The 22,520-nt window shown below is 43.0% G+C and overlaps 1 protein-coding gene across 4 annotated transcripts in view; it reads right to left on the bottom strand.

Annotated features, from left to right (window-relative positions):
* LOC137439777 (SAM and SH3 domain-containing protein 1) overlaps nucleotides 1–22,520 on the bottom strand; it is a 570,774-nt gene that overhangs the window by 36,818 nt on the left and 511,436 nt on the right. For 3 of the 4 annotated variants that reach the window (XM_078768572.1, XM_078768570.1, XM_078768573.1), the window contains 6 exons: nucleotides 20,672–20,839; nucleotides 20,431–20,554; nucleotides 19,939–20,108; nucleotides 19,623–19,835; nucleotides 9,485–9,635; nucleotides 7,270–7,368 (listed from right to left, as the gene is read on the bottom strand). In XM_078768572.1, the coding sequence (XP_078624698.1) occupies nucleotides 7,270–7,368; nucleotides 9,485–9,635; nucleotides 19,623–19,835; nucleotides 19,939–20,108; nucleotides 20,431–20,554; nucleotides 20,672–20,839 (925 nt within the window). The remainder of the gene's footprint in view (nucleotides 1–7,269; nucleotides 7,369–9,484; nucleotides 9,636–19,622; nucleotides 19,836–19,938; nucleotides 20,109–20,430; nucleotides 20,555–20,671; nucleotides 20,840–22,520) is intronic. The other variant, XM_078768571.1, reaches the window with a different exon arrangement.

Here is a 22,520-nt window from a genome sequence, read left to right on the forward strand (position 1 = left end):
GAGAAAGCAAATTAATAATTTGGTTAAAAGGATAAAGGTCAGCGTCACATAAAATCTTCAATATTGATCCAATTGACCTGAAATTTAAATTTTTTGCATATTGGGTCACCGAATTGGTTGGCCAATCAAAATATAGAAGCCAATTTATTTTTATATAAAATGGTTAAAGGTCAAGGTTACATAAAATCGTCAATTTTCATCCCATTGACTTGAAATTTGAGCCGGGTTTGCATATTGGGTCACCGAAGCCTATTTCTTCTGAGGTCAAAAGGTCAAGGTCACCTAAAATCGTCAAATTTTTATTTTTTAGCCGTTTTCATCATATTTAGCATGCAAGAAGACGAAGAAGATGTTTGAATACAAAGCAGATTGCGATGGGCGTTGCATTTTCAGATGCTTTCTAGTTGTAACTTAAATTATATTTACTGTCAAATAAAATAAGGGGCATTACTTTCGTACCGTTCCTAGGATTTATGGTATGATAACTGCCATGTCAGTAATCCATAGATTAAGTCATTTATATGGGACTTTTATGCTTTTGGGGTGTGGAGGTGGATATGGGTATTATTAAAACCCCAATGTGGGAAGCTAAATATGTTCTGATACTGAAACACCAATTTCCAGAAAGATATTATTCAGAATCCCATATTACATCATTTATATGTAGTAATGGACAGAAACTTGTCATCAGAGACCAAACTTTAGATTAAGCAACAGTTTAGACCAGAACAAGTACAAAAAGTTTTAATTAAAACAAAAGCCGCGTCGATGTTACACAATGCCTAGATGCAGCTGTGCCTATAACGTTGATGTTATAGGCACAGGACATTCCTATTGATTCGATTACTTGATGTTATTTTTGTGCAAAGTGAAAATATATCTCGGCAATTTCCCGTGTGTGGCGACGAATTTTTAATATATCTCGGCATTTTCCCGTCTGTTATTTCAGGCGGTGTATGACTGACCATGCCGCGATTTAAAAAATATATATCTCGGCAATTTCCCGTGTGTGGCGACACGTGAACGAAGCTATGCTCCTCTCTCCACATTATTGTGACGACGTATAAATTAAATATTTCATCGTGACGATTGTCATCAAATGGACGAATTTTTAATATATCTCGGCATTTTCCCGTCTGTTATTTCGGGCGGTGTATGACTGACCATGCCGCGATTTAAACAAAATATATATATCTCGGCATTTTCCCGTCTCTTATTTCGGGCGGTGTATGACTGACCATGCCGCGATTAAAAAAAAAAAAATCTCAATGGACTTGAAGTTACAGGCCTTTGAGAATTCATTTCGTTATATAAAGGGCAACTTTCATCGGATTTTCTTCCCGTTTTTTTTCAACCGAGTCTAAAACTATGTTAGCGACTGTGAAAAATGAAATGATATATCGAATTTGATTTGAAATAAAACTGTGTGAGAGAGGAAGACACCACAGGCCTACAAAACAGGCCTCAAAGCTATGCGAGTTAATAAAATGGTAGATATTTGTTTATATGAAGGCTCTCCCAGAATGGGTGGAGCTATGGTTCACCAGAATGGGTGGAGCTTTGAGGTTTTGTCTTCTCTGCAAGAACAAGACCAAGAAGAAGAACAACAACAACAACAACAACAGCAGAGGGCACTCTATGAGCAGCGTCTGCGACGCGGCTAAAAATGTGCATGCACAATTTTTAGAAAAGCCCTTTTGACAAAGTGAGGAAGTCAACAAAGGGAAGTGCACAAAGTTCTAATAGAATATCAGTTTCTCAAAAGAGCAATCACCAACCAGTCTTGTGGCATCCACACACAATGTAACTCATTTATGATGATCCTCCACCAATTAGCACCATTATAGTGGAATGCCTATTGAAAAGGAAGTACATTTGGGAAAGGTGAATGTGAATGGTGCCAGGTCGGCAGGAGCACTTATATGTTTATCCTGTCTCTAATGCCTGTAATCTTCGCTTTCGAGGCTGATTTCCTATCATAGGAACAATTATTAAACACATGCTACTCTCACGGTGCAGTTTGCCACGCGCTTGTAAAGTTGAATAAGGAAAGAAAGCTGTTGTAACCAATTCTAGATTTCTGGTTACCCCATGCACAAAGTGCAAAGCACGGGTAAGCAACTGGTTCACCTTGTCTGTTTACAGACGTCAGTCAGTCCATGATTGACAAACTACTCGCTTTAAAATGAATTTTATATTTTCAACACTGTAAACACGAATTGGAACATGAATCATAACACAAATCTGCAGTTTAGCAGTACTTTGGCTCTGAATTTGGCAAAATGGCTGAATTTGTGCGGATTGCGCATGCGCACATACGGGTAAGGTAATGTTTAAGCGGTGAAGCTGCTTCAATATTCGGCAATGTCTGTCTGTCCATCAAAAATGAAGAAGAAGAACCTTTCTCACCAACCGTGTTTAATTCTAAAGGGTTCTAAAGGGTAATTATAATGGCTTCCAAAGGGTAATTCTAAGGGATTCTAAAGCCAAGGGTCATTATAAAAGGTAATTCTAAAGGGTAATTTTAATGGGTTCTAAAAAGGATAATTCCAATGGGTTATAAAGGGTAATTCCAAAGGGTTCTAAAGGGTAATTCTAAAAGGAAATTCTAAAGGGTTCTAAAGGATCATTCTCAAGGGTAATTTCCAAGGGTGATTTAAAAGGGTAATTCTAAAGGGTAATTCTAAGGGGTAATTCTAAAGGGTAATTCCAAAGGGCAACATGAAATGGTAATTCTAAAGGGTAACACGAAAGGGCAACATGAAATGGTTATTCTAAAGCGTAATTCTAAAGGGTAATTCTAAAGGGTAATCCTAAAGGGTAATTCCAAAGGGTAATTCTAAAGAGTAATTCTAAGTAGTAATTCTAAGGGGTAATTCTAAAGGGTAATTCTAAAGGGTATTCTAAGGGGTAATTCGAAAAGGTAATTCTAAAGGGTGACCGAAACGGCAACATGAAAGGGTAATTCTAAAGGGTAACATGAAATGGTTATTCTAAAGCGTAATTCTAAAGGGTAATTCTAAATGGGTAATTCTAAAGGGTAACACTAAAGGGTAATTCTAAAGCATAATTCTAAAGTGTAATTCTAAATGGGTAATTCTAAAGGGTAACACTAAAGGGTAATTCTAAAGGGTAACACTAAAGGGTAACTCTAAAGGGTAATTCTAAATGGGTAATTCTAAAGGGTAATTCTAAAGCATAATTCTAAAGGGTAATTCTAAAGGGTAATTCTAAATGGGTAATTATAATGGGTAATTCTAAAGGGTAATTCTAAAGGGTAATTCTAAAGGGTAATTCTAAAGTGTAATCCTAAAGGGTAATTCTAAATGGGTAATTCTAATGGGTAATTCTAAAGGGTAAGACGAAAGGGTAATTCGAAAGCGTAATGCTAAAGGGTAATTCTAGGAGTTCTAAAGGGTAATTATAATGGGTTTTATTCATTTCTAGACTTTGCCTATTTAATATTTAAAATGCCAAACTGAACCGCTTCCTTCAGACACCTCGATTGCTCCTGGAAAAAAAAACCTGGCTTACAAACATGAAGCAAAAACATGCCTGCTGTTTATGTGTAAATATAATCCATCATGGTTATATCACTCAGAAAATTGAAATTGTGAATATGAGACTTCTGAAGACATCTTCGGTTTACCAAAAAACCAACATAGCGGACGAATGATTTTTTTTTCCTGACAATTGTGGGTGGAGTCAAGCCAGCTCTCCGCGGTTTGAAGGCTTCATACACATGCAGCTTCATTACGTTTTTTAATATATAAGAATTGATATATATGACTGTGTAATGTTTTTTTCTAAAAAGTCTTGACAACTCGGAGTTCTAATATTGAAGTAACAAGTTATAATGTTGAAGTTAATGTTTAAATTGTGTGGAAAGATTGCCAGGGAACCAAAGATTTCTGGTTACTTCCGGATATGGAATAGTCTATGCAATACAAGTGTTTACAGGAGCGAGGGACTTCAGAAATGGAAAAGTCACGAGAGTAGTTAAAGGGGTGAGAAGAAGAACTTGGAAAATCCTGAGTTGATTTGTTGCGTACCATGCCAAAGTTTTTGGTTATACATTTGGAAATAATCTGAGTTTGGATTGCAGTTGCCTGCCAATGTGGATCGATTGAGTTAAGAACCTTTGGATTCCGTGACATCTTGCATGGTAAAAATACATTTTTTGTTGTTGAAAAGTCTGGCCTTGAGCGATGCACGAAAGAGTTTCTTTACTTTTCTCGAGAAATTTGAACAGGGGGATAGTCAGGTTCACTATGTTTTTTCGTTCAAAATTTTGGTCGATTAGCAAAACTATACATTTTTGGAATATTCAGAGCATGAGGAATCCAAAAATTAATGTTTACATTTGCGTAGACACCTTTGCGAAAATGACACTCAGGACAGTGATGAAGATCTGTAGAAGCATATTCCTGAACGGTGTAGACCTCGTAGATCCTGTGTATAGGACTTATAGTTCAATCTGATACTACCGATAACTTCCTATAACAACCTATAACTTCAAAGGACTTGCAATATCATGTATTATGTAATACAGTTATATCACAAATATAAAGACAATGGTTTTCAATTACCTTTGTTTGTTGCTTTTCTATAATCCTGAGCACTATTTTGAGGCCTTTATTGGATTCCTTGACCCAGAAAACATAGGATTAGCATATTTAATTAAGTTTCTAGGTTGACTCGAAGCCGAGATCGCGCAAAATATGTATTTTATGGCGGCCATTTTCAAAGTCCAAAATGGCGGCCATGCAGGTGTCTGTGCAAATGCCAACATTGATTTTCAGATTCTCCATGCTCTGAAGATTCCAAAAATGTACAGGTTTACTAATACCAAAATTTTGAAAGAAATTATATTTGTTAACATAGTGAACCTGACTCTTCATCACTGTCCTGAGTGTCATTTTCGCAAAGGTGTCTATGCAAATGTAAACATTGATTTTCAGATTCTCCATGCTCTGATGATTCCAAAAATGTACAGGTTTGCTAATCTACCAAAATTTTGAACGAAATTATATTTGTTAACATAGTGAACCTGACTAGGAGGTGCTAAGCACCAATTTGATACCAACTTGATAAGGTTAGGTGGAAATTAAAGGGGGGGGAGTGGTGGGGTGGTGTATGCGTGTTATTTTTGACGTTTTATTGGGGAATATCGGAGGGACTACAGCCCCCTGTGCCTGATTTCCAGACTACTTTCTCCCAGAATGCACCATCATTTCCCACAATCCCTTGTTAGAGCATGGGATTGTAAAATCAATACCATTGGGTTATAAAATCATGACTGTGTTAATGGGGTGCATGCAATAATGATGGAAATGCAAGTTATTACATGCAAAGCATAATAATAATAAAAAGTCTTTATTTCCTTCAACCCCAAGCAATGGACATTATAAGAAGAAAGGGAGCAGGGGGGAGAGAGACAGACAGATAGCGGAGGAATCAAAATGAGGATGTTTTGGGAGATGGGGATTTGTGGGGGTGTTCGGGGTTGGGGAGTGGTGGGGGGGGGGGGGGGGCAGCAGTAACATACAGGATGAAACATGCAATGATTAAGAGAGCTTGAATTTTATTTACATCGCATTAAGCCTGAATTTCACAACTAGGTACATGGCAAGCAGCAGGGGCTCGTGAAAGCATGAAGGTTATCCAGTGCACATGATTTCGGATGGTGAACATCAAGCCTCTCGTCTCAAGTCTGGTCAACACCAAGGACATGTATATTAATTGTTTGCTTCACTTCGTCGATGTGCCACACGCACTACGAAGACGAACTTAATACTTCGGTAAAATGCAGCGGCTTCAGTTACAATTACTGACTTTAACAAGTGCCAAGAGAAGTTCATATCATCATAAGTTGCAATAAAATAACTTCCTTATATACATATAATATTATAATACTATATAACGCTATAATCATAATACTGCTGGGTGGGATGAATAATGAATCCCCCCCAAAATCCTTCATGGTTTCTACTTTGTGCTGTGGTTGTTTGACCTTCTGAGAACTATAAATGTTGAATGAATCCATATTTTTACATTTGTCTGCTTTTGGAAGTGCTGAAAGGTGAAAATTGGGAAGCAGAGGTGGAGAAGATGAGAGAATGAGGTGAGTGAAGGATATTACCGAGTTTGTTTGGATCCGCATCCATTACTTTGAGAAACCTGTTTTTGTTTCTCGTACCTTAATTGGCAATTATATTACCTTCACTCACTTCTTCCCACTCATTCCCACCTCTCAATGTTTCTTTCTACTTCTTCACTCTCATTATAAATTTTATTTCCTTGTTTTTTTTCCCCATCTTATCTGCACCGTGCCTTTCTCCATCTATTCTTCACTTTCGTCATTCCCAATTTGCTCATTTATCTCCACTTTTTCTGCACGTTCTGAACACGTCTCACCCGCTTTTCCCACCTTTTCACTCTCCTCATCACTTTGTAGTTCTTTCTCTCCATCTTGTTTGATTCCTTCATTCTGCATTTCTGTGTTTTCACTCTTACAACTCCCCATGTCATCACTTTCTTTATTCATCTTGACTACTTTATCTTCCAGATCTTTTCCATTAATTTCTTCATTCTCCCCATCTATTTTCCATGCTTCTTCAGTCTCCCTATCAACCATTCGAGATTCTTCAAATTCCTCAACTTGTCCATCTACCCGATCACTATTCTCATCTGTGCTGTCTTTTCCTTCAAACTGTTCATTGCTTCCAAGTTCTTCATTTTCCAATTCTTTATCGCACAATTCCTCATTATCTCCAACGTTTTTCATTCCTTTTTCACATTCTTCATCTTCCCCAGTTTCCCCACTTTTTTCATCCCCTTCACCTCCCACAAAAGCTTTCCCTGCAGTTTCACACTGACAATCCCCTTCTCCGAATATTTTGCTCATTATGTCGTCTACATCTGCTTCTCCACTCTCCTCATCACTTTTTTCTGCCCCTTTGTGCTCCGTGTCTTTTGTAGTTGCCAATTCGATTTTCCCATCACTTTTATTCACTGTTTCACTTTTTTTTTCAACTTCCCCAGAATTATAAACCCTGATGTATTCTCTCCACTTCTCTTCACTTTGGACATTTTCTTTTGTCCCTTTTAATTTGGTCTCTTTTAGTCCCTCTGTTCCACCTCCTCTCTCACTGTCTTTCCAAATTTGTTGAATTTTTCTTTCTTGGATCTCTGTTTTATTTTCAATTATTCTTGCATTCTCCACAACTCTTCTCTTAACTCTTACACTCTCCTCTTCTACCTCCCTACCATTGTCCAACGTGTCACTGCTCTCGTAGCAGCCAGAATCACGTGGTGTGTCCACACCACAATGTGCTGGTTGTTCCTGGGACCTGTTGTCACCATCACCTGTGGGACATAGGGACAGAGATGCCTTCATATGTAGGGGATAAATAATGTTCAACATCACATTATTGAACCAAAATATCAATGGTAATCAAATCTAAAGCTTGATAGTCACACATTATCTACTTTATGGCATTATTATGTACATTGAGCTACCAGAGGTGATTTTTATTAACTCAGGAGGGAGGTTGTTTTTTCACTCTTGCCTGTCTGACAATGTATCTGTGATCTCAAAAAGTTGTGGACTCATTCGGATGAAACCTGGTGGACAGGTTGGGTGTGACTAGGGTTTTGGATTACATTAGATTTTGATTAGATTTTTATTCTTCATAATTGAGGGATAGGGCTAAAAACAATATACAGCAGGATATCTCAAGAGGTCATAGACGGGTTTTAACAAAGTTTGGTGGATGAGTTTGGTTTAATCTTTAAGTAGGTGACAAGAACAAACAGACGAGAGATTTTGGTTAAAGTCTGGATGTATATCTGACCAATCACTGGGTTACAAACCGTAAACAGAGGTTCAGCCTGGCGGAAGTACACACTCTACCGAGTGCCGTTTTAGTTACCTCCACTACCAAAGGTGGATGGAGGTTATGTTTTCACCCCTGATTGTTTGTTTCTTTGTTTGTTTGTCTGTGAACAAGATATCTCAAAAAGTTGTGGACAGATTCGGAAAAAAATTTGGCAAAGAGGTAGTGTATGCGACATGGACGAAATGATTAGATTTTGGTGAAGATCTGGATCTGTATCCAGCTAGTAGAATTTTTCAAGTGATTCTTCACCATTGGGAGTTAGGGCCAAAAATGATATATTGCAGGATATCTCAAAAAGTTGTGGACGGATTTGGACGAAACTTGGTGGAGAGGTTGGGTGTGTAACAAGGACCAATCCATTCGATTTCGGTGAAGATCTGAATATGGATTCGGATACAAGCATTATTTAATCTTTAAGTGATTCTTCACCATTGAGGGATCGGGCGAAAAGCGATATATAACATATTTTTAAAAGGTTATGGATGACTTAAGACTAAACTAGGTGGATGAGTTGGTTCGTTGACAAGAACAAGCCAATTCGATTTTGGTTCAGGTCCGAATCCAGATCCGGCCTATCAGTGGGATACAAAACAAACTGTTCAGCCTAGCGTAGGTATGCGCTCTACCGAGTGCCGTTCTAGTTACCCTGCGCTCGTGAAGCGAAAGGTGGGGTTAAGCATTCAGGTGCGTACGTACGTATGCCGTGTCTGCATTTTTAAAATTCATTTTCTCGACAACCGTTGGTCCGATTGACACGAAATTTTACCATAGGAGCGCCTCCGCCTGTAGAAATTTTTTATTCATAATTATGACGTCATAAGTCACGTGGTACGGCCGCCATCTTGGAAAAACGTTACACCTCTATATCTCTGAAACCACTACATGGAAAAAATTGAGACCTGGCTCATTGTCAACTACTCCCCATGGGGAATAAGATATGTTAATGATGAAGTCATCGGTGCCTTCGTTATGACGTTATAATTCGACAAGTACAACACTTATCCGATCATTGTGAATTTTTTTTCTCAGCAACTGTTGGTCTGATGGACACAACACTTTCACCATAGGAGCGCCTCCTCCTATAGAATATTTTAATGATAATCACGACGTCATAGGTCATGCGGTACAGGCGCCATCGTGGAAAAACTGAAAAATGTTGCACCTCTATATCTCCAAAACAGCTCTATGGAATTTTTTTTAAACATGGCTCATTGTAAAGAACTCCCTATGGGGAATAGGTGTTGTTAGTGATGACGTCATTGGTGCCATAATTATGATGTCACAATTAGACAGAGACAATGCTTAGTCTGATCAGTTTGAAATTTATTGAGCATGATCTATGCAACAATTACATTAGAGAATATAAATTTATGATGTCATCGCTCACGTAGTCTGGCAGCCATATTGGATCAAAAAAAAAAGAAACGTTCAAATACAGAAGAGTTGGCTCACACCAAGTTGACTGCGCAGGGTAAGTATTCTACGAATACCATCTAGTTTGTTATGAGTTCACTTTGGTCATGTAATGAGATGCAGTTTGCATTTTTGTTTTTGTCACATTAACCAAAGGCAACCAGCCTTACCGTCATAATCTTGTAGCAATTCCGCGGCCGTGAGCAGCTTGGCGCGGTCTTCGGGTGCTGTTATGTTCAGTTCATCAAGGTCGCGTTCTTCTAACAGTTTGAAGGTGTCCAGGTCTTCATAACCATTGATGAGGAAAGCTGGGATGTGTTCCTGAAATGCCAAGATTTCCCTTTATAAGAACACTCTGCCACCTTATTCAGCTGTCGGACAACTTGATCGGATAATTATTCAGGCATAGTTATTATAACTAAACGAACTTTCAACAAATGTGCCATTTTCTAAATTTATAATTGTAGCACGATATCTCCTTTTACACATCCTTTTACTTCTCATCTATATTCAATTTAACATAGTGGTAGCGTTCTGTGGTCATGGTACTCGCAGAGTATCTGGAGTAACAATATATTTTGCAGCAGGATATTCATCTCGACAAACCACTCTGAAGAATGTTGGCACATCACAATAAAAGCACGTCACAATAATGCAGTTATATTTGGGTTTGGCTTCACTGAAGAGGAGATCATACTACCCACCAACTTAGCCATACCGCTGTTTAAGAATTTGATATAAAGATCAAATGGGGTTCTTTTTCTCCGAAACTTTATAAATGGTCAACAAAATTATTTTCTTTTCAATTTTTTCAATTATTTTCGAAAATGTAAAATAATTTTCTTGACTACTGTGTACAACATAAACGGTGTATTATAAAAGGAGCCGTGTCTGTCTGTCTGTTTGTCATGTTATAACTTGAGAACGGATTATCGTATTTCAATAAATCCAACCACGGTGGATACAGGGAACTCCCGGGAAGGATTGTGAGGCAATTGTGAGACAAAAAAAAGGATTTTTTTTTTTTTTATGGGTACGTGGACATACATCATGAAACTGCAAATGCCAACTTGCAACACTGGTTATCCCTCATGGGCAATATCTCCCAGGAATCCATATACATATCATTTTTTGTTGTTGCTCCATAGATTTGTCCCTTTCATAGTAGATTGTGCCGAGGAAATGGAAAGCCCCGTATTTTTTAGCATTTACACATAGGTAGAGACGATGAGACCTTAGAGTTTGATTCCTACGGTGGCCCATGCCTAATACCTACCCCAAATAGTTTGATCAAAAGAAATAAGAGAGGGGGAGGGTGAGAAATTATTTTTATTTTGATCTTCCTTTTGGTGTGTTGTTGTACATTATTCGCAATTCAGCATCTAAAAAGGCTGTGATTAATATCCTATTAACAATTTCCTCACTCCCTGAGTATATAGCTAGGCCGGTATCTGGTATGTACGTTTTATTTTTACTGCCTCATTTTGTTTTTTCCCATGAACAAAATCAGTTTTTTTTTTTTACAATTACACAAAAATTGGTATTTCCGTTAGTGAAGCAATGAGTCTTATATTCTAGTGTATATAAATTGATTCCTCTGATGCTCGTCTAGCCAAAGAAAGCTGCATAAAGCAACCATGAAAAACTACACAAGGTAAACCCTTTGGTGTGCCAAACTCTTTCCAAGTTACTCGACAGCTGCAAAACATTCACAAGTAGTACATACATCAGAATGCCAATGCTACCCCTCAGCCCAATGCTTCCTCAATCCCAATGCTACCCCACACCCCCTCAGCCGCCGGACAGGTTTCATCGCTTTTGGGAAATCATCAGCGACAGACACCACTGAGACTCCCAAGCATGTATCACATGCAATGTCAATGGCAGTCAACATCTATATTATAAAAGGATCCGTGTGTGGCTGTTTGTTTGTTTGTTGTGTTATAACTTGAGAACGGATTAACGGATTTCAATAAATCCAACTATGGTGGATTGGGTTAACTCCCGGGAATGGTTGTAATTCAAAAAATGTTTTCTTGAAAAAATTATTTTTAATGGGTACAATACATGGCAAAACTGCAAATGCCAACACCGCTTGCAACACATTGGTTATCCCTGCACGGAGAGCAGGATCTCCCAGGATTCTTTTTTTTTTTTCCCATTGATTAGCCATCGCAGCAAAGATTGGTATTTCCGTCAGCGAAGCGACTGGTCTTATATTCCAGTATAAATGAAAACAAGACCCAATCACGTCTCTCACCTGTTACTGGAGGGAATAACCAATCAACTCTCACCAAATAAATTACCGCAGGTGGCTAGGATTATTAATAAATTGACTCCTCCCGTGCTCTTCTAGTCAAATAATACAAGCATATATATATATATTGTTGCGAATATGGAATTTGGCCTCCATATCCGCTTGTAAATATTCCCCTATTTCCCCAATACCCCCCAACTATCCCCAATCCCCCATTCCCTAGTCCCATTGTCTGTAAACAACAATCAGTAGAACCGACCTTCCCCTTTTTCCCCCATTAAATGTCGTGCCCAGGTCCACCGCATCACACGTAGACAACTTTCGGACATCTTGCTAGTTATTCTTAGTCTATGTCAGTTAAGGACTCGTTTCCATTAATTCTGACTCTTCGTTGCACCAGAATGTGATTATATGGCACCAGTAGTGAGTTTAGGACCTTTCCCATACCTCCTTCCATCTTCTTCCCCAAACAACAACAACTACAGCTACAACAACAACTACAACCACGGCGCGCGGGGGGAGTGTGCGTCCTCCCACCAGCTCGGTTAGCCGCCATGACCATGCGCTCCACGGGGTTACCACGAAGGGGCTGGCTGTCAGCTCCTCGTCAAGGGCGGAGCCTGGTAAACCCCCCGCACGCACCCAATGAGAAGCAACGTGCCGATTCCACGAGGCGGAGCTAACGAGCCGAGGGCGTGTCACTCCCCGCCGGATATACGAAGCGACTCACCGGACGTGACGTCAGATGCGCCCCCAGCTTGAGACGACAAGACGCCACCTCGAGCGCTGTGAGACCTCCCGCATCTCTGGACCGGACCGAGTCGATTCTGTCCCTGAGCCCAGGTGCACCTGGAGCCATCGATCCTGCCTTTCCTAGCCATTAATCCCCGTGTGAGTCAGCCTTTTGTCCCGTTTATCTGTCGTCTGTTGGGGTTAATATAAGATTGTGTCTAAGTGCCTATCTTCCTTTGCTGTCCCTCTTGTAGTTGTAATCTAACCTTCCGAACGAATATAATCTCCTCCGGAGGTCTTGAGAACTGAACCCTGGTGTCGTGTCATTTGAATCCCAGCTGTGTGTCTTTTCCTTCATTGACCTAGCGTAGCGCGATTAGTCAACGTTCGGGTATAATCGGGTAACTTGTGCAGACGTGGTCATACCAAACCGCTCGGTAAATAACATCTAAGCCACGTCTGTAACGATTGGTGTCGAGGAGTGGAATTCGGACCCGGGACTAAATTTATTAGGCCCAAATTTGTAACAATTAGAATCGATTCAGAGCGCGTTTCCCGCGCGAAATTATAACGGCGAAATTTGATTTTGTTATACGAAAATAAAAACCCGAATTTTGAAAGTCGCGCTATGGCGGATCAAGACAGCTGGGGTCCGGTAGGGGAGAGTGAGGCAGGGTCGGTCCAGGACCAAATTGAGGGACATGAGGGACAGGAGGAGAGCGAAGCAGCGAGGGTAGCAAACGCACAAAATGGCGCCTCGCTGGTCACCGCGCCCGCGACCGTGGCAGCGCCACCGGTGGATTTGAACTTGTTTTTAATACAAATGAAGGCCCTTATGGCCCAGAATAGTGAGCAAATGAGGGCTCAGAGTGAGCAATTGGGGGTAATGGGAAACGAAATGGGGGTAATGAGGGACGAAGCGAGGGGTACTGGTGGGAAATTAGACAATAGATTAGGGGAAATACAGGAGGGGTTAATGGGGGTAGAAAACAGAATGGCCGCTCAAGAGAATCAAATGGAAGGGATGCAAAAGGGGTTAGAGGGGGTAGAAAATAGAATGGCTGCCCAGGGGAATCAGATAGAGGGAGTGAAAAATGGGTTAGAGGGGTTAGAAAACAGGATGGAAGGCAAATTGAGGGACATGAGGAACCAAGCGGAAAGGGAAGTTAACCAAATGGGGCAGCAGATAGAGGGGGTCAGAATGGGGGTAGAAACTAAACTGGATGCTCACAGGGAGGAAATGGAGCAGATGAGGGTGGCATCTGGGCAGGAGATGCAAGTGATGGGAGAGGAGATCAGAGGAGGAGTGAGTGAGGAGGTCGGAGGAGTGCGCGAGGAGGTGAGGCACTGTAAGGAGCGCATGGAGAAGGAGGTGAGAAAGGGGACTGTAAAATTGCAAGGGGGTATAGAGGAGTTGACGCTGGGAGTAGAACAACTGACAGTGGGACAAAAGGAGTTGGGGGACCAGGTAAAGAAGAACACAGCAGTAATAGAGGGTTTAAAATCGACACAGAAGGAGATGAAAAAGGACGTAGGGGTAATTAAAAAAGAGTGTCAGACGGTACATGAGGACCTGACGAGGAAAATGGACAAGGTGGTAGAGGTGATGGAGGTTAAAGAGCGGGAGGTGCGGGAGCACATAGAAAAAAATAAAGTGGAGTTAGAGGAAGAACTTAAAGGGGCGCACGAAGAGATGAAGGAGGTGAAGCAGAAATTAGAAGAAGTGGAAGAAGAGATGAGCGAAATTAAGAAGCGACGGAGAGAGGATAAGAAAGAGATAAAGGAGGAAGTAAAAGAATTGGTCCAAAGTCTGTGTTCGGATCGTGATGATGTGCTCATTAACCGGATGAGGGATTCGCAGGTGATGGAGGAGAAGCGAAGAGGAAGAGGACCCGGTGTAAGTGGGGACCAATATGGTCGTGCGTATGATGCGCCAGGGGATTTAAGAAGCGGGGGTCGAGATAGACCCGGGTGTTCGTGAGAGGCCGTTGGTGAAGTGTGCGACAGGTCTGGTGTGCGAAAAAGGAGGTGTGCGAGAAAGTCCGACTCTGGGGTGTGTGAGGAAAAAGTGCGTGCCAAGGAGTGAGGGTGCTGGCGAGAGTGAGTCGGTCGTAGCACATGTGCGAGGGAGCACATGGAAGCGTGGTGTGGTGAGTGTTACAGAGGGTGTGACGGGAGAGTGTGCGCGAGAAAGGTGTGTGACGGACAGGTGCACGAGGAAAGAGTGCGCTGTCAAGAGTAAGGGTGAGTGCGCTGTCAAGAATGGAGGTGAGAGTATTGAGAGTGACAAGGAGAGTGAGTTGGTTGTGACAGGTGAGCGAGGATGTACACCTGGGATGGAAGGATGCACACCTGGAATGGTAGAGCGTGAGTGGGAATGCACGCTGGAGTTGGTGGTGAGGCACGTGGTTGGGTGTGCGAATGAGGGCACACCTGTGATTGTCACAGAGGAGGTGACCGAGGTGGGGGCGCGAAGAGGTGTGTTGGTGAGGTGTGCGACCAACGAGTGTGTGCCAAAGTGTTCGGTGGTCAGGTGTGTGACCAAGGCTGTGAGTGCAATGAGGGTACCTGGGTGTGTAAGGAAAGGTACGAGGAGCATGGGCACGGCTGGATGTGTGAGCAAGGAACGGGCTGTGGGGTGTAAGAATCCAGGTGAAGCATCGACGTTAGACGGGGTAGAGTTTAGAACGACTTATAGCCGAATCGGGCCCTCGGTGCGTGCCGGGCTTCGCGTGCCGCGAGAACCAGCGGGGATCCGAGCCACGGCGGGTTCGAAAGGGCCGCCGTGCGCGATCCACGCTGGGCCTCGCTTTGAACGGCCGCGTCTGTGCTCCAATAGGCGGAGCGGGCGGCTGGATAGAAAGGGTCGTCATGGCGACCACTTTTTGTTGAGGCAGTCCGGCAGGTCGAGATCGGGACATTGGATGGCTCCACGCCGAGATGGTGCGTGGGATCTCGGCCCGGGTAAGCCCCCGTCCCTGCACCGAGTGCCGGACGTGTCCAGCCGCTGGCACCAAACAACCCGCATCCATGGCTTGGCTTTACGAAGCCGGGCTTTGGACAGGGATTGGCGCACCGAGAGGCATTAGTGAGTAGACTGGGTGATGAGGTTAGTGTTTTGGACCCAAAATTAGAAAAAAAACAAAATTTGATGATTGGCAAATTTTTAATTTGTTGAAATTTGATGTGCAAAATTGGTAGTGAGCGATGTGCCCGGTGGGTAAGAGTGGCATCCCTGCCACCCTTCCCATAGGGGGGCAAAGGAGCAATAGCTTATGGGGTGTATGGCAGTGAAAACTAGCCCGGGTGGGTTAGGATATTGATAGGGATCTAGCGAAGATGACAGTAGGTAACGTTAAGTTTAGTTAGTGACTGATACCTGTAGTGGGGACGCAGGTAGATTAGTGTGGATGATAATGACGTGGGAGCGCAATAGTTTAAAGGGACGACTGGGGAGCGCAAGTTTCAGAGGGGAGTAGTTAGCTGAGATGATGCCGTGGGTGTGAGAATTGAACAGGTGTGATTGCACAGGTGTGCAACTGGACAGGTGTGTGGAGCCGTGTATGAGTAGTGAGTGTTGTGGATCAGCGCGAATGCGCTTGGGGAGAGAAGGGTGCAGGTGGCACCAGGTGTGAGAGCACAGGTGTGCAAGTACAGGTGTGTGGAGAGAGTTGGAGTAAGTGGTACGGAGTGGTGTGCATGGTGCGAAGGTGTGGATGGGGAAGAGTGGACCCCTTTCACGAGTACCCGGGGCGGGTAGTGTAAGTGTTAGGTAGAGGGTACAGGTAAATTGTGGTAGGATATTGGCATCTGTGGTGCGGTTGCAGAATGGTGTTGTGAATGGGTGCATTAGTGTTGTGGAAATGGCTGGGCGTGTAGCCTGTTAGTGTGTGTAGTTGGTTGGACACTCCACCACTGTGAGGATGTCGGCCAGGTGAGGCCGCAGGTGGGCTCTGGGAGCCGGTAGTTGTGAGTGGGTGCCTGAGGATCCCGGGTGTGGATCGGGTAGCCCAGTGCCAGAGAGGGCACCGAGTGGGGAGAGCGCCAGAGGGCCTTCCCCAGGTAGTTAGGTTAGGGTAAGGAGCAGGTAAGCTCGGAGGCAACTGCAGTGGTGGAGGTGTGCAGGTGGGTAGACCCGCTGGGAGAGGTACACGCCACAGCCCAGAAATTGTGCGAGGGCACCGGGAGATGAATCGGGGGAGTGAGACCCCAAATTGAAAAGCACCACAGTTTGGCCAATGGGAATTGGTTTTTAGAACCCATAGTGTAAGAGGGCCAATGGTTTGGCCGGAGAAAGACCCCGGGTAGTGTAAAGTTGTTAAAGTCATTTAGGAAATAGTTAGGATTGATGAACCTGTCGCACCATACGCAGCCACTTACCTGTGGTGATGATGATGACTCCACACCTGTGTTTTCTTTGTTTTGTTGCAGGAAATGAGATTGCTGTGGATTTGTGAGACGCATCACGACGTGGATGAGACATTGGGGTGATTCCATCTCTCCCTCCCTAGGAGGGACTGATGATGAATTGGTAATGGCAAATTTTGATGTGCAGTTGGAGACGGCAAATTTTGATGAGAGTTGAAAATGGCAAATTTGATTGGTTAGGAGGGAGAGAAGACGAATTTGGTATATGGGAGGAACGGGGAAGACAGTAGGGACGTTTGTTGATTGGTAAAATAGATGTTTATGGGTAGTGTTGTGTTTTGTGGATACAGTAAGGGGTAAGGGAGGGGCCATGTAGGTTACCTGGTGGGGGGGGGGGGCGTACGGTAGGAACGTACCTGTCTCACCTGGTTCCCATGTGCCCCCAGTGTGCATCACCTTGTATTGCGTGCACTTTTGCGCCCTTACCACCTTACTCACTTGTCTGCTTCTTTTGTCTCCCACCTCCGAGGATCTGGCTTTGGGGTAGAGAGAGAGGAGAGAGAGGTGCTGGCTTCGCAGTTGTGGGCCTGCACTTTCGCTGTTTGCTGCCTGGATCGATACACCATATGGACCGCAATGTTTGTGGCCACCCACCATGGACCGCAGCTCTTTTGCGGCCAAGCACCACCCGTGGATGGACCTATGGGTCAACGTGGCACCTATGCCATGCAGGTGAACCACTTTTAGTTGACACCACTGAAGGCCACAATATAGAAATGGACGCGGTTGGCGCCTTTCTTTATTTTTTGAAAGAGGCAAGAAGGCCAAGTGCACCACACGAAGGCAAGACCAGCGGCAGAACACCAGCCGGCTGCGACACCACCGGTGATTTATAGACACTTTATTGGTGCACCGGATGGTGCTGACTGTACATGAGGGGGTGGTGCTTTTCGTGCTGGGAAAGGGTGCTCTGCACGTTATTAAAGGCCGTAGGCCACAGAGCACTCGTGGGTTGGTGTATCGATGCTGGCATGCGTGCTCTCTCTATGCATAACATCTGCATGTGTCCCTCCAAAAACAGGTCCTGGATCGTAGTGTAAATAGCAGCGTAGTCTTGTAAATAATGCTCCCTACCGGCTGTATGTTTAGTTTGAGGATTCTTTCCGGATTCGGTTATCCTGTGGGTGTGTTTCTGTGAGGAGAAGGGTGCAACGTCGCAGGGGGACATATTTACTCATTTGTGAATATCTGTAAAACTGTCGCACTCAGGGTAGAGTTAATAGTAGAGGGAACTACATTGCGTGCCACACTAAAGTAGGTAAAAATTTATCGGGTCGGGACGCCCCGAGGGTAGAGAAGGGCGCAATGTTGCGAATATGGAATTTGGCCTCCATATCCGCTTGTAAATATTCCCCTATTTCCCCAATACCCCCCAACTATCCCCAATCCCCCATTCCCTAGTCCCATTGTCTGTAAACAACAATCAGTAGAACCGACCTTCCCCTTTTTCCCCCATTAAATGTCGTGCCCAGGTCCACCGCATCACACGTAGACAACTTTCGGACATCTTGCTAGTTATTCTTAGTCTATGTCAGTTAAGGACTCGTTTCCATTAATTCTGACTCTTCGTTGCACCAGAATGTGATTATATGGCACCAGTAGTGAGTTTAGGACCTTTCCCATACCTCCTTCCATCTTCTTCCCCAAACAACAACAACAACAACAACTACAGCTACAACAACAACTACAACCACGGCGCGCGGGGGGAGTGTGCGTCCTCCCACCAGCTCGGTTAGCCGCCATGACCATGCGCTCCACGGGGTTACCACGAAGGGGCTGGCTGTCAGCTCCTCGTCAAGGGCGGAGCCTGGTAAACCCCCCGCACGCACCCAATGAGAAGCAACGTGCCGATTCCACGAGGCGGAGCTAACGAGCCGAGGGCGTGTCACTCCCCGCCGGATATACGAAGCGACTCACCGGACGTGACGTCAGATGCGCCCCCAGCTTGAGACGACAAGACGCCACCTCGAGCGCTGTGAGACCTCCCGCATCTCTGGACCGGACCGAGTCGATTCTGTCCCTGAGCCCAGGTGCACCTGGAGCCATCGATCCTGCCTTTCCTAGCCATCAATCCCCGTGTGAGTCAGCCTTTTGTCCCGTTTATCTGTCGTCTGTTGGGGTTAATATAAGATTGTGTCTAAGTGCCTATCTTCCTTTGCTGTCCCTCTTGTAGTTGTAATCTAACCTTCCGAACGAATATAATCTCCTCCGGAGGTCTTGAGAACTGAACCCTGGTGTCATGTCATTTGAATCCCAGCTGTGTGTCTTTTCCTTCATTGACCTAGCGTAGCGCGATTAGTCAACGTTCGGGTATAATCGGGTAACTTGTGCAGACGTGGTCATACCAAACCGCTCGGTAAATAACATCTAAGCCACGTCTGTAACAATATATATATATATATATATATATATATATATATATATATATATATATATATACATACATATATATATATATATATACATACATATATATATATATACATATATATATATATACATATATATATATATATATATATATATATATATATATATATATATATATATATATATATATATATATATATATATATATATATATATATATATATATACAGTATATATATATATATACACACACAACTGTGACAAATAGCAGAAACTCCACAATACAAGCAGGGTGTCTCATTTTCATTAAATAAATAATCAGAAGAAATTAAATAAGTGGTGGACCGTCTTGAAGCTACGTCCACTACTTATTTAATTTCTTCGATTTATATATGTATATGCATATATGCAGGTGTATATATATATATACACACACACACATATATTAACAGTGTTGGCATGAGAAAGCACTCGGTGCCGTATATATTGTGCACTACACACTATACTATGCAATTACATACTTGCAAGTTGATGCGAGCAAGCAGCTCTTGTACTGTTTGTGGTTTGGGCCGCCGACTCCGAGTGCGTCTTGGGCGCGGCTTCTTGTGTGATTGTTCTTCTTCTTCGATGAGCACGTCCACATAAACAAATTTGAATGTCCCGACTTTGTTGTTGAGCAAGCCCATCCATGTGCCCATTGGTGGCTTGCTGATGATGTCGATAATATCACCAGCCTAGGTATGAGGAAGATTAGCGATTTTAAATAAACATTCTGTGCATTCTGCAAGCTGTACATGCACTTATGCCTTCACAGCATTTCAAGCACCTGAATCTAACCTTGAGTTTTAAGGAATCGCTATCATAAGGGCTGGGTGTGAAATCTGTATGCACGCGTGCACGTCCACAAAATGGCCCATGGTACGCTGCTTCTTCTTCCTCTGCCTCGTCAAACTTCACACTTTCACGGGCACTTGCAGAAGAGTCTGTGGTGCTGACCGTTTGCCCGCCTGAGAGGTGGTGTGAAGGATATACACAGGAGAGTTAATTCTGTAACAAACAATCAATCAGTGGAACAAAAGAGATTTCAAAAAGTAGTTAATAGAGTGGAGGAAATGGAAGATACCATTTATGGGGAAAATCATATGTACCATCAAGAGCATTTTAAAACAAAAAGTGGTCTTGAACAGGTGAATGGGGAGGGAGGAGAGAGGATAATGACCACAATGGAGAAATACAGAGGAAGATTGAGGAATATGCTTAAGAGAGTTGGTGTTAAAGTGGAGAGAATGAGAAGGTTTGATGAAACAGATTTACTGACAAAGGACTCACTCAATGAGCTCCTCAAACTTTCCATAGAACTGCAGGAGATCAGTTTGGGCCTTTCGCTGCTTGCCTCCTCTTTAGTGCCCTCTGGAAATTCAGAAGGTGAAGGAGCTTCCTCCTCCACATTTACCTATGGGCCGGGAGACATACAGAGCTGGACTTACTGGACGGAAGTTATTTTAGGACGCATGTTTCCAGTAAATTACCCTATAGTAGTTATCCAGCCTATTCTGGCACCTTTTATTACCTGTACCTCTTCTTCCACCAATGCTCGGATATACATCCTTGAAATCTTCTTCCTCATTGTCTTTTTCACATTTTTTACTGTTTTTCCCAGAAGACCCCCATGGCTCGAGCTGGAGATTGAACTACGACTCCACTCTTCATGGACTTCAGCTTCTGTCTTTTCACCACACTGCCAGCAGAGAATGCAATGTTAGACTCTTTGATATGTCTTTACCATATGGCAGAAGTACTACCAACTCAATATGTATATTTGTAAGAGCTAAGGGAGAGAGCAAATCTCAACCGTTTCATTTTCATCCACAAACTTTCTCAAGTGGTCGAGGAATAAAAATAGACATGAAGATTTTCGTGAACCAGAATAAAACATCGCCTGAGGCTGAGTCTGCTGCTTCTTAGTTGTTTCAAATATGTGGAATGGAGCATAGCACTAATTGATGGTTGGCTGTGCCTCATTGTCAAGTACTCCGCTTGGGGAATAAGATATGTTAATATGGATAATAAACAATGGATAATCCCAATCACATTAATCTAATGTAAAATATATTGTTCCATTGGAGGGGGTACAAATTAGGTACAATGTTAAATTAGCATGGTCCGTGTGTTCATGTAGGTTAGAATATTTTTTGTAACCAGAGACCCATTGGAGTGAAGTTGTCCTGTTCTTATGTTTGTCATGAGGGGTGGTATAGTTGACATTGGCATTAGACAGGAAGGGGTAATTAATATACGTCCTCTCTGTAAAACCAGGGAAGGCACCAGGGCAAGGTAGGAGACGGGTGCTTTTTGGATGTGTATTGGTTCATATTTGAGCCGATAAATCCCCCTCACGTCAAGGTCTGTGGTCTGAATGCAAGGCATCCGGCATGGCACTGGCTATTACAAGGACCCCTGGGGGTGCACTGCCATTTGCGCACTGAAAGGTGTCGCATCATTGGTTCGGGCAATACCGTGTCATTGGGTGATGCTGGAGGATGAGCAAAGGACATTTGAAAGTGCACTGCGTGGCCATGGGGGAGGTGTTAAAAAAGGACTGTATATGGACGTTGTTGTTCCCACTTTCTTCCCACTATTGTCTCCTGCACTTTGCGACTCTCGTCTCACTCTATTTGAAGCTGAGTGACTCCAGCAGTGGGGCGAGTTGAGTTAATCAGAGCTGGGGATGCTGCACTTTCTCTGGGGTCGGCGGCATCAGCACATAGCGAGACCACCTTCGCAGATGTCAGAGTGCTGACTTGCAGTCCTTTCCTTACCTCGTTTTCAAGACATGCCAAAATTCCTTAAATCAGGAGTACTGGTAGTTTACCATTCATCGTGCAGAGACTGTAACCAATCCTTAAAGGCTAGATGAACATGATAGAGCAATTAGGCTTGGGAAGTTGACTCAGTTAACCATAGCACGTCATTGCCTGCAATCTGGCCACAAATTTAACTTGGATAGGATCCGTGTCCTCTGTATTACGTCCAACAAATGACCAAGATTGATTCTGGAGGCATCGCACATCAAGAGCCGAGAGGATGGGTTAATTGGGGAGATTGTGGCCATACCCACACAATATACATGGAAAAAACTGGTTGGTGTAAGCAGCTGCTTAAGGTGAGCAAAAGAACAGTGCTCGATCTCCAACACCACACCAGCACATGTACAACACCTAACAGAAACTCTGCCAATCATGCAACCCACATGTGTGTGTGTGCATATATATATATATATATATATATATATATATATATATATATATATATATATATATATATATATATATATATATATATATATATATATATAAATATATAGTAACGGATTTGGGAAACCCTGCACTTGGTGTAATTATTGTAAATACCACCCTCTG

This window comes from Myxine glutinosa, chromosome 14, assembly GCF_964187855.1.
Source record: "Myxine glutinosa chromosome 14, kmMyxGlut1.1, whole genome shotgun sequence".
NCBI lineage: Eukaryota > Metazoa > Chordata > Myxini > Myxiniformes > Myxinidae > Myxine > Myxine glutinosa.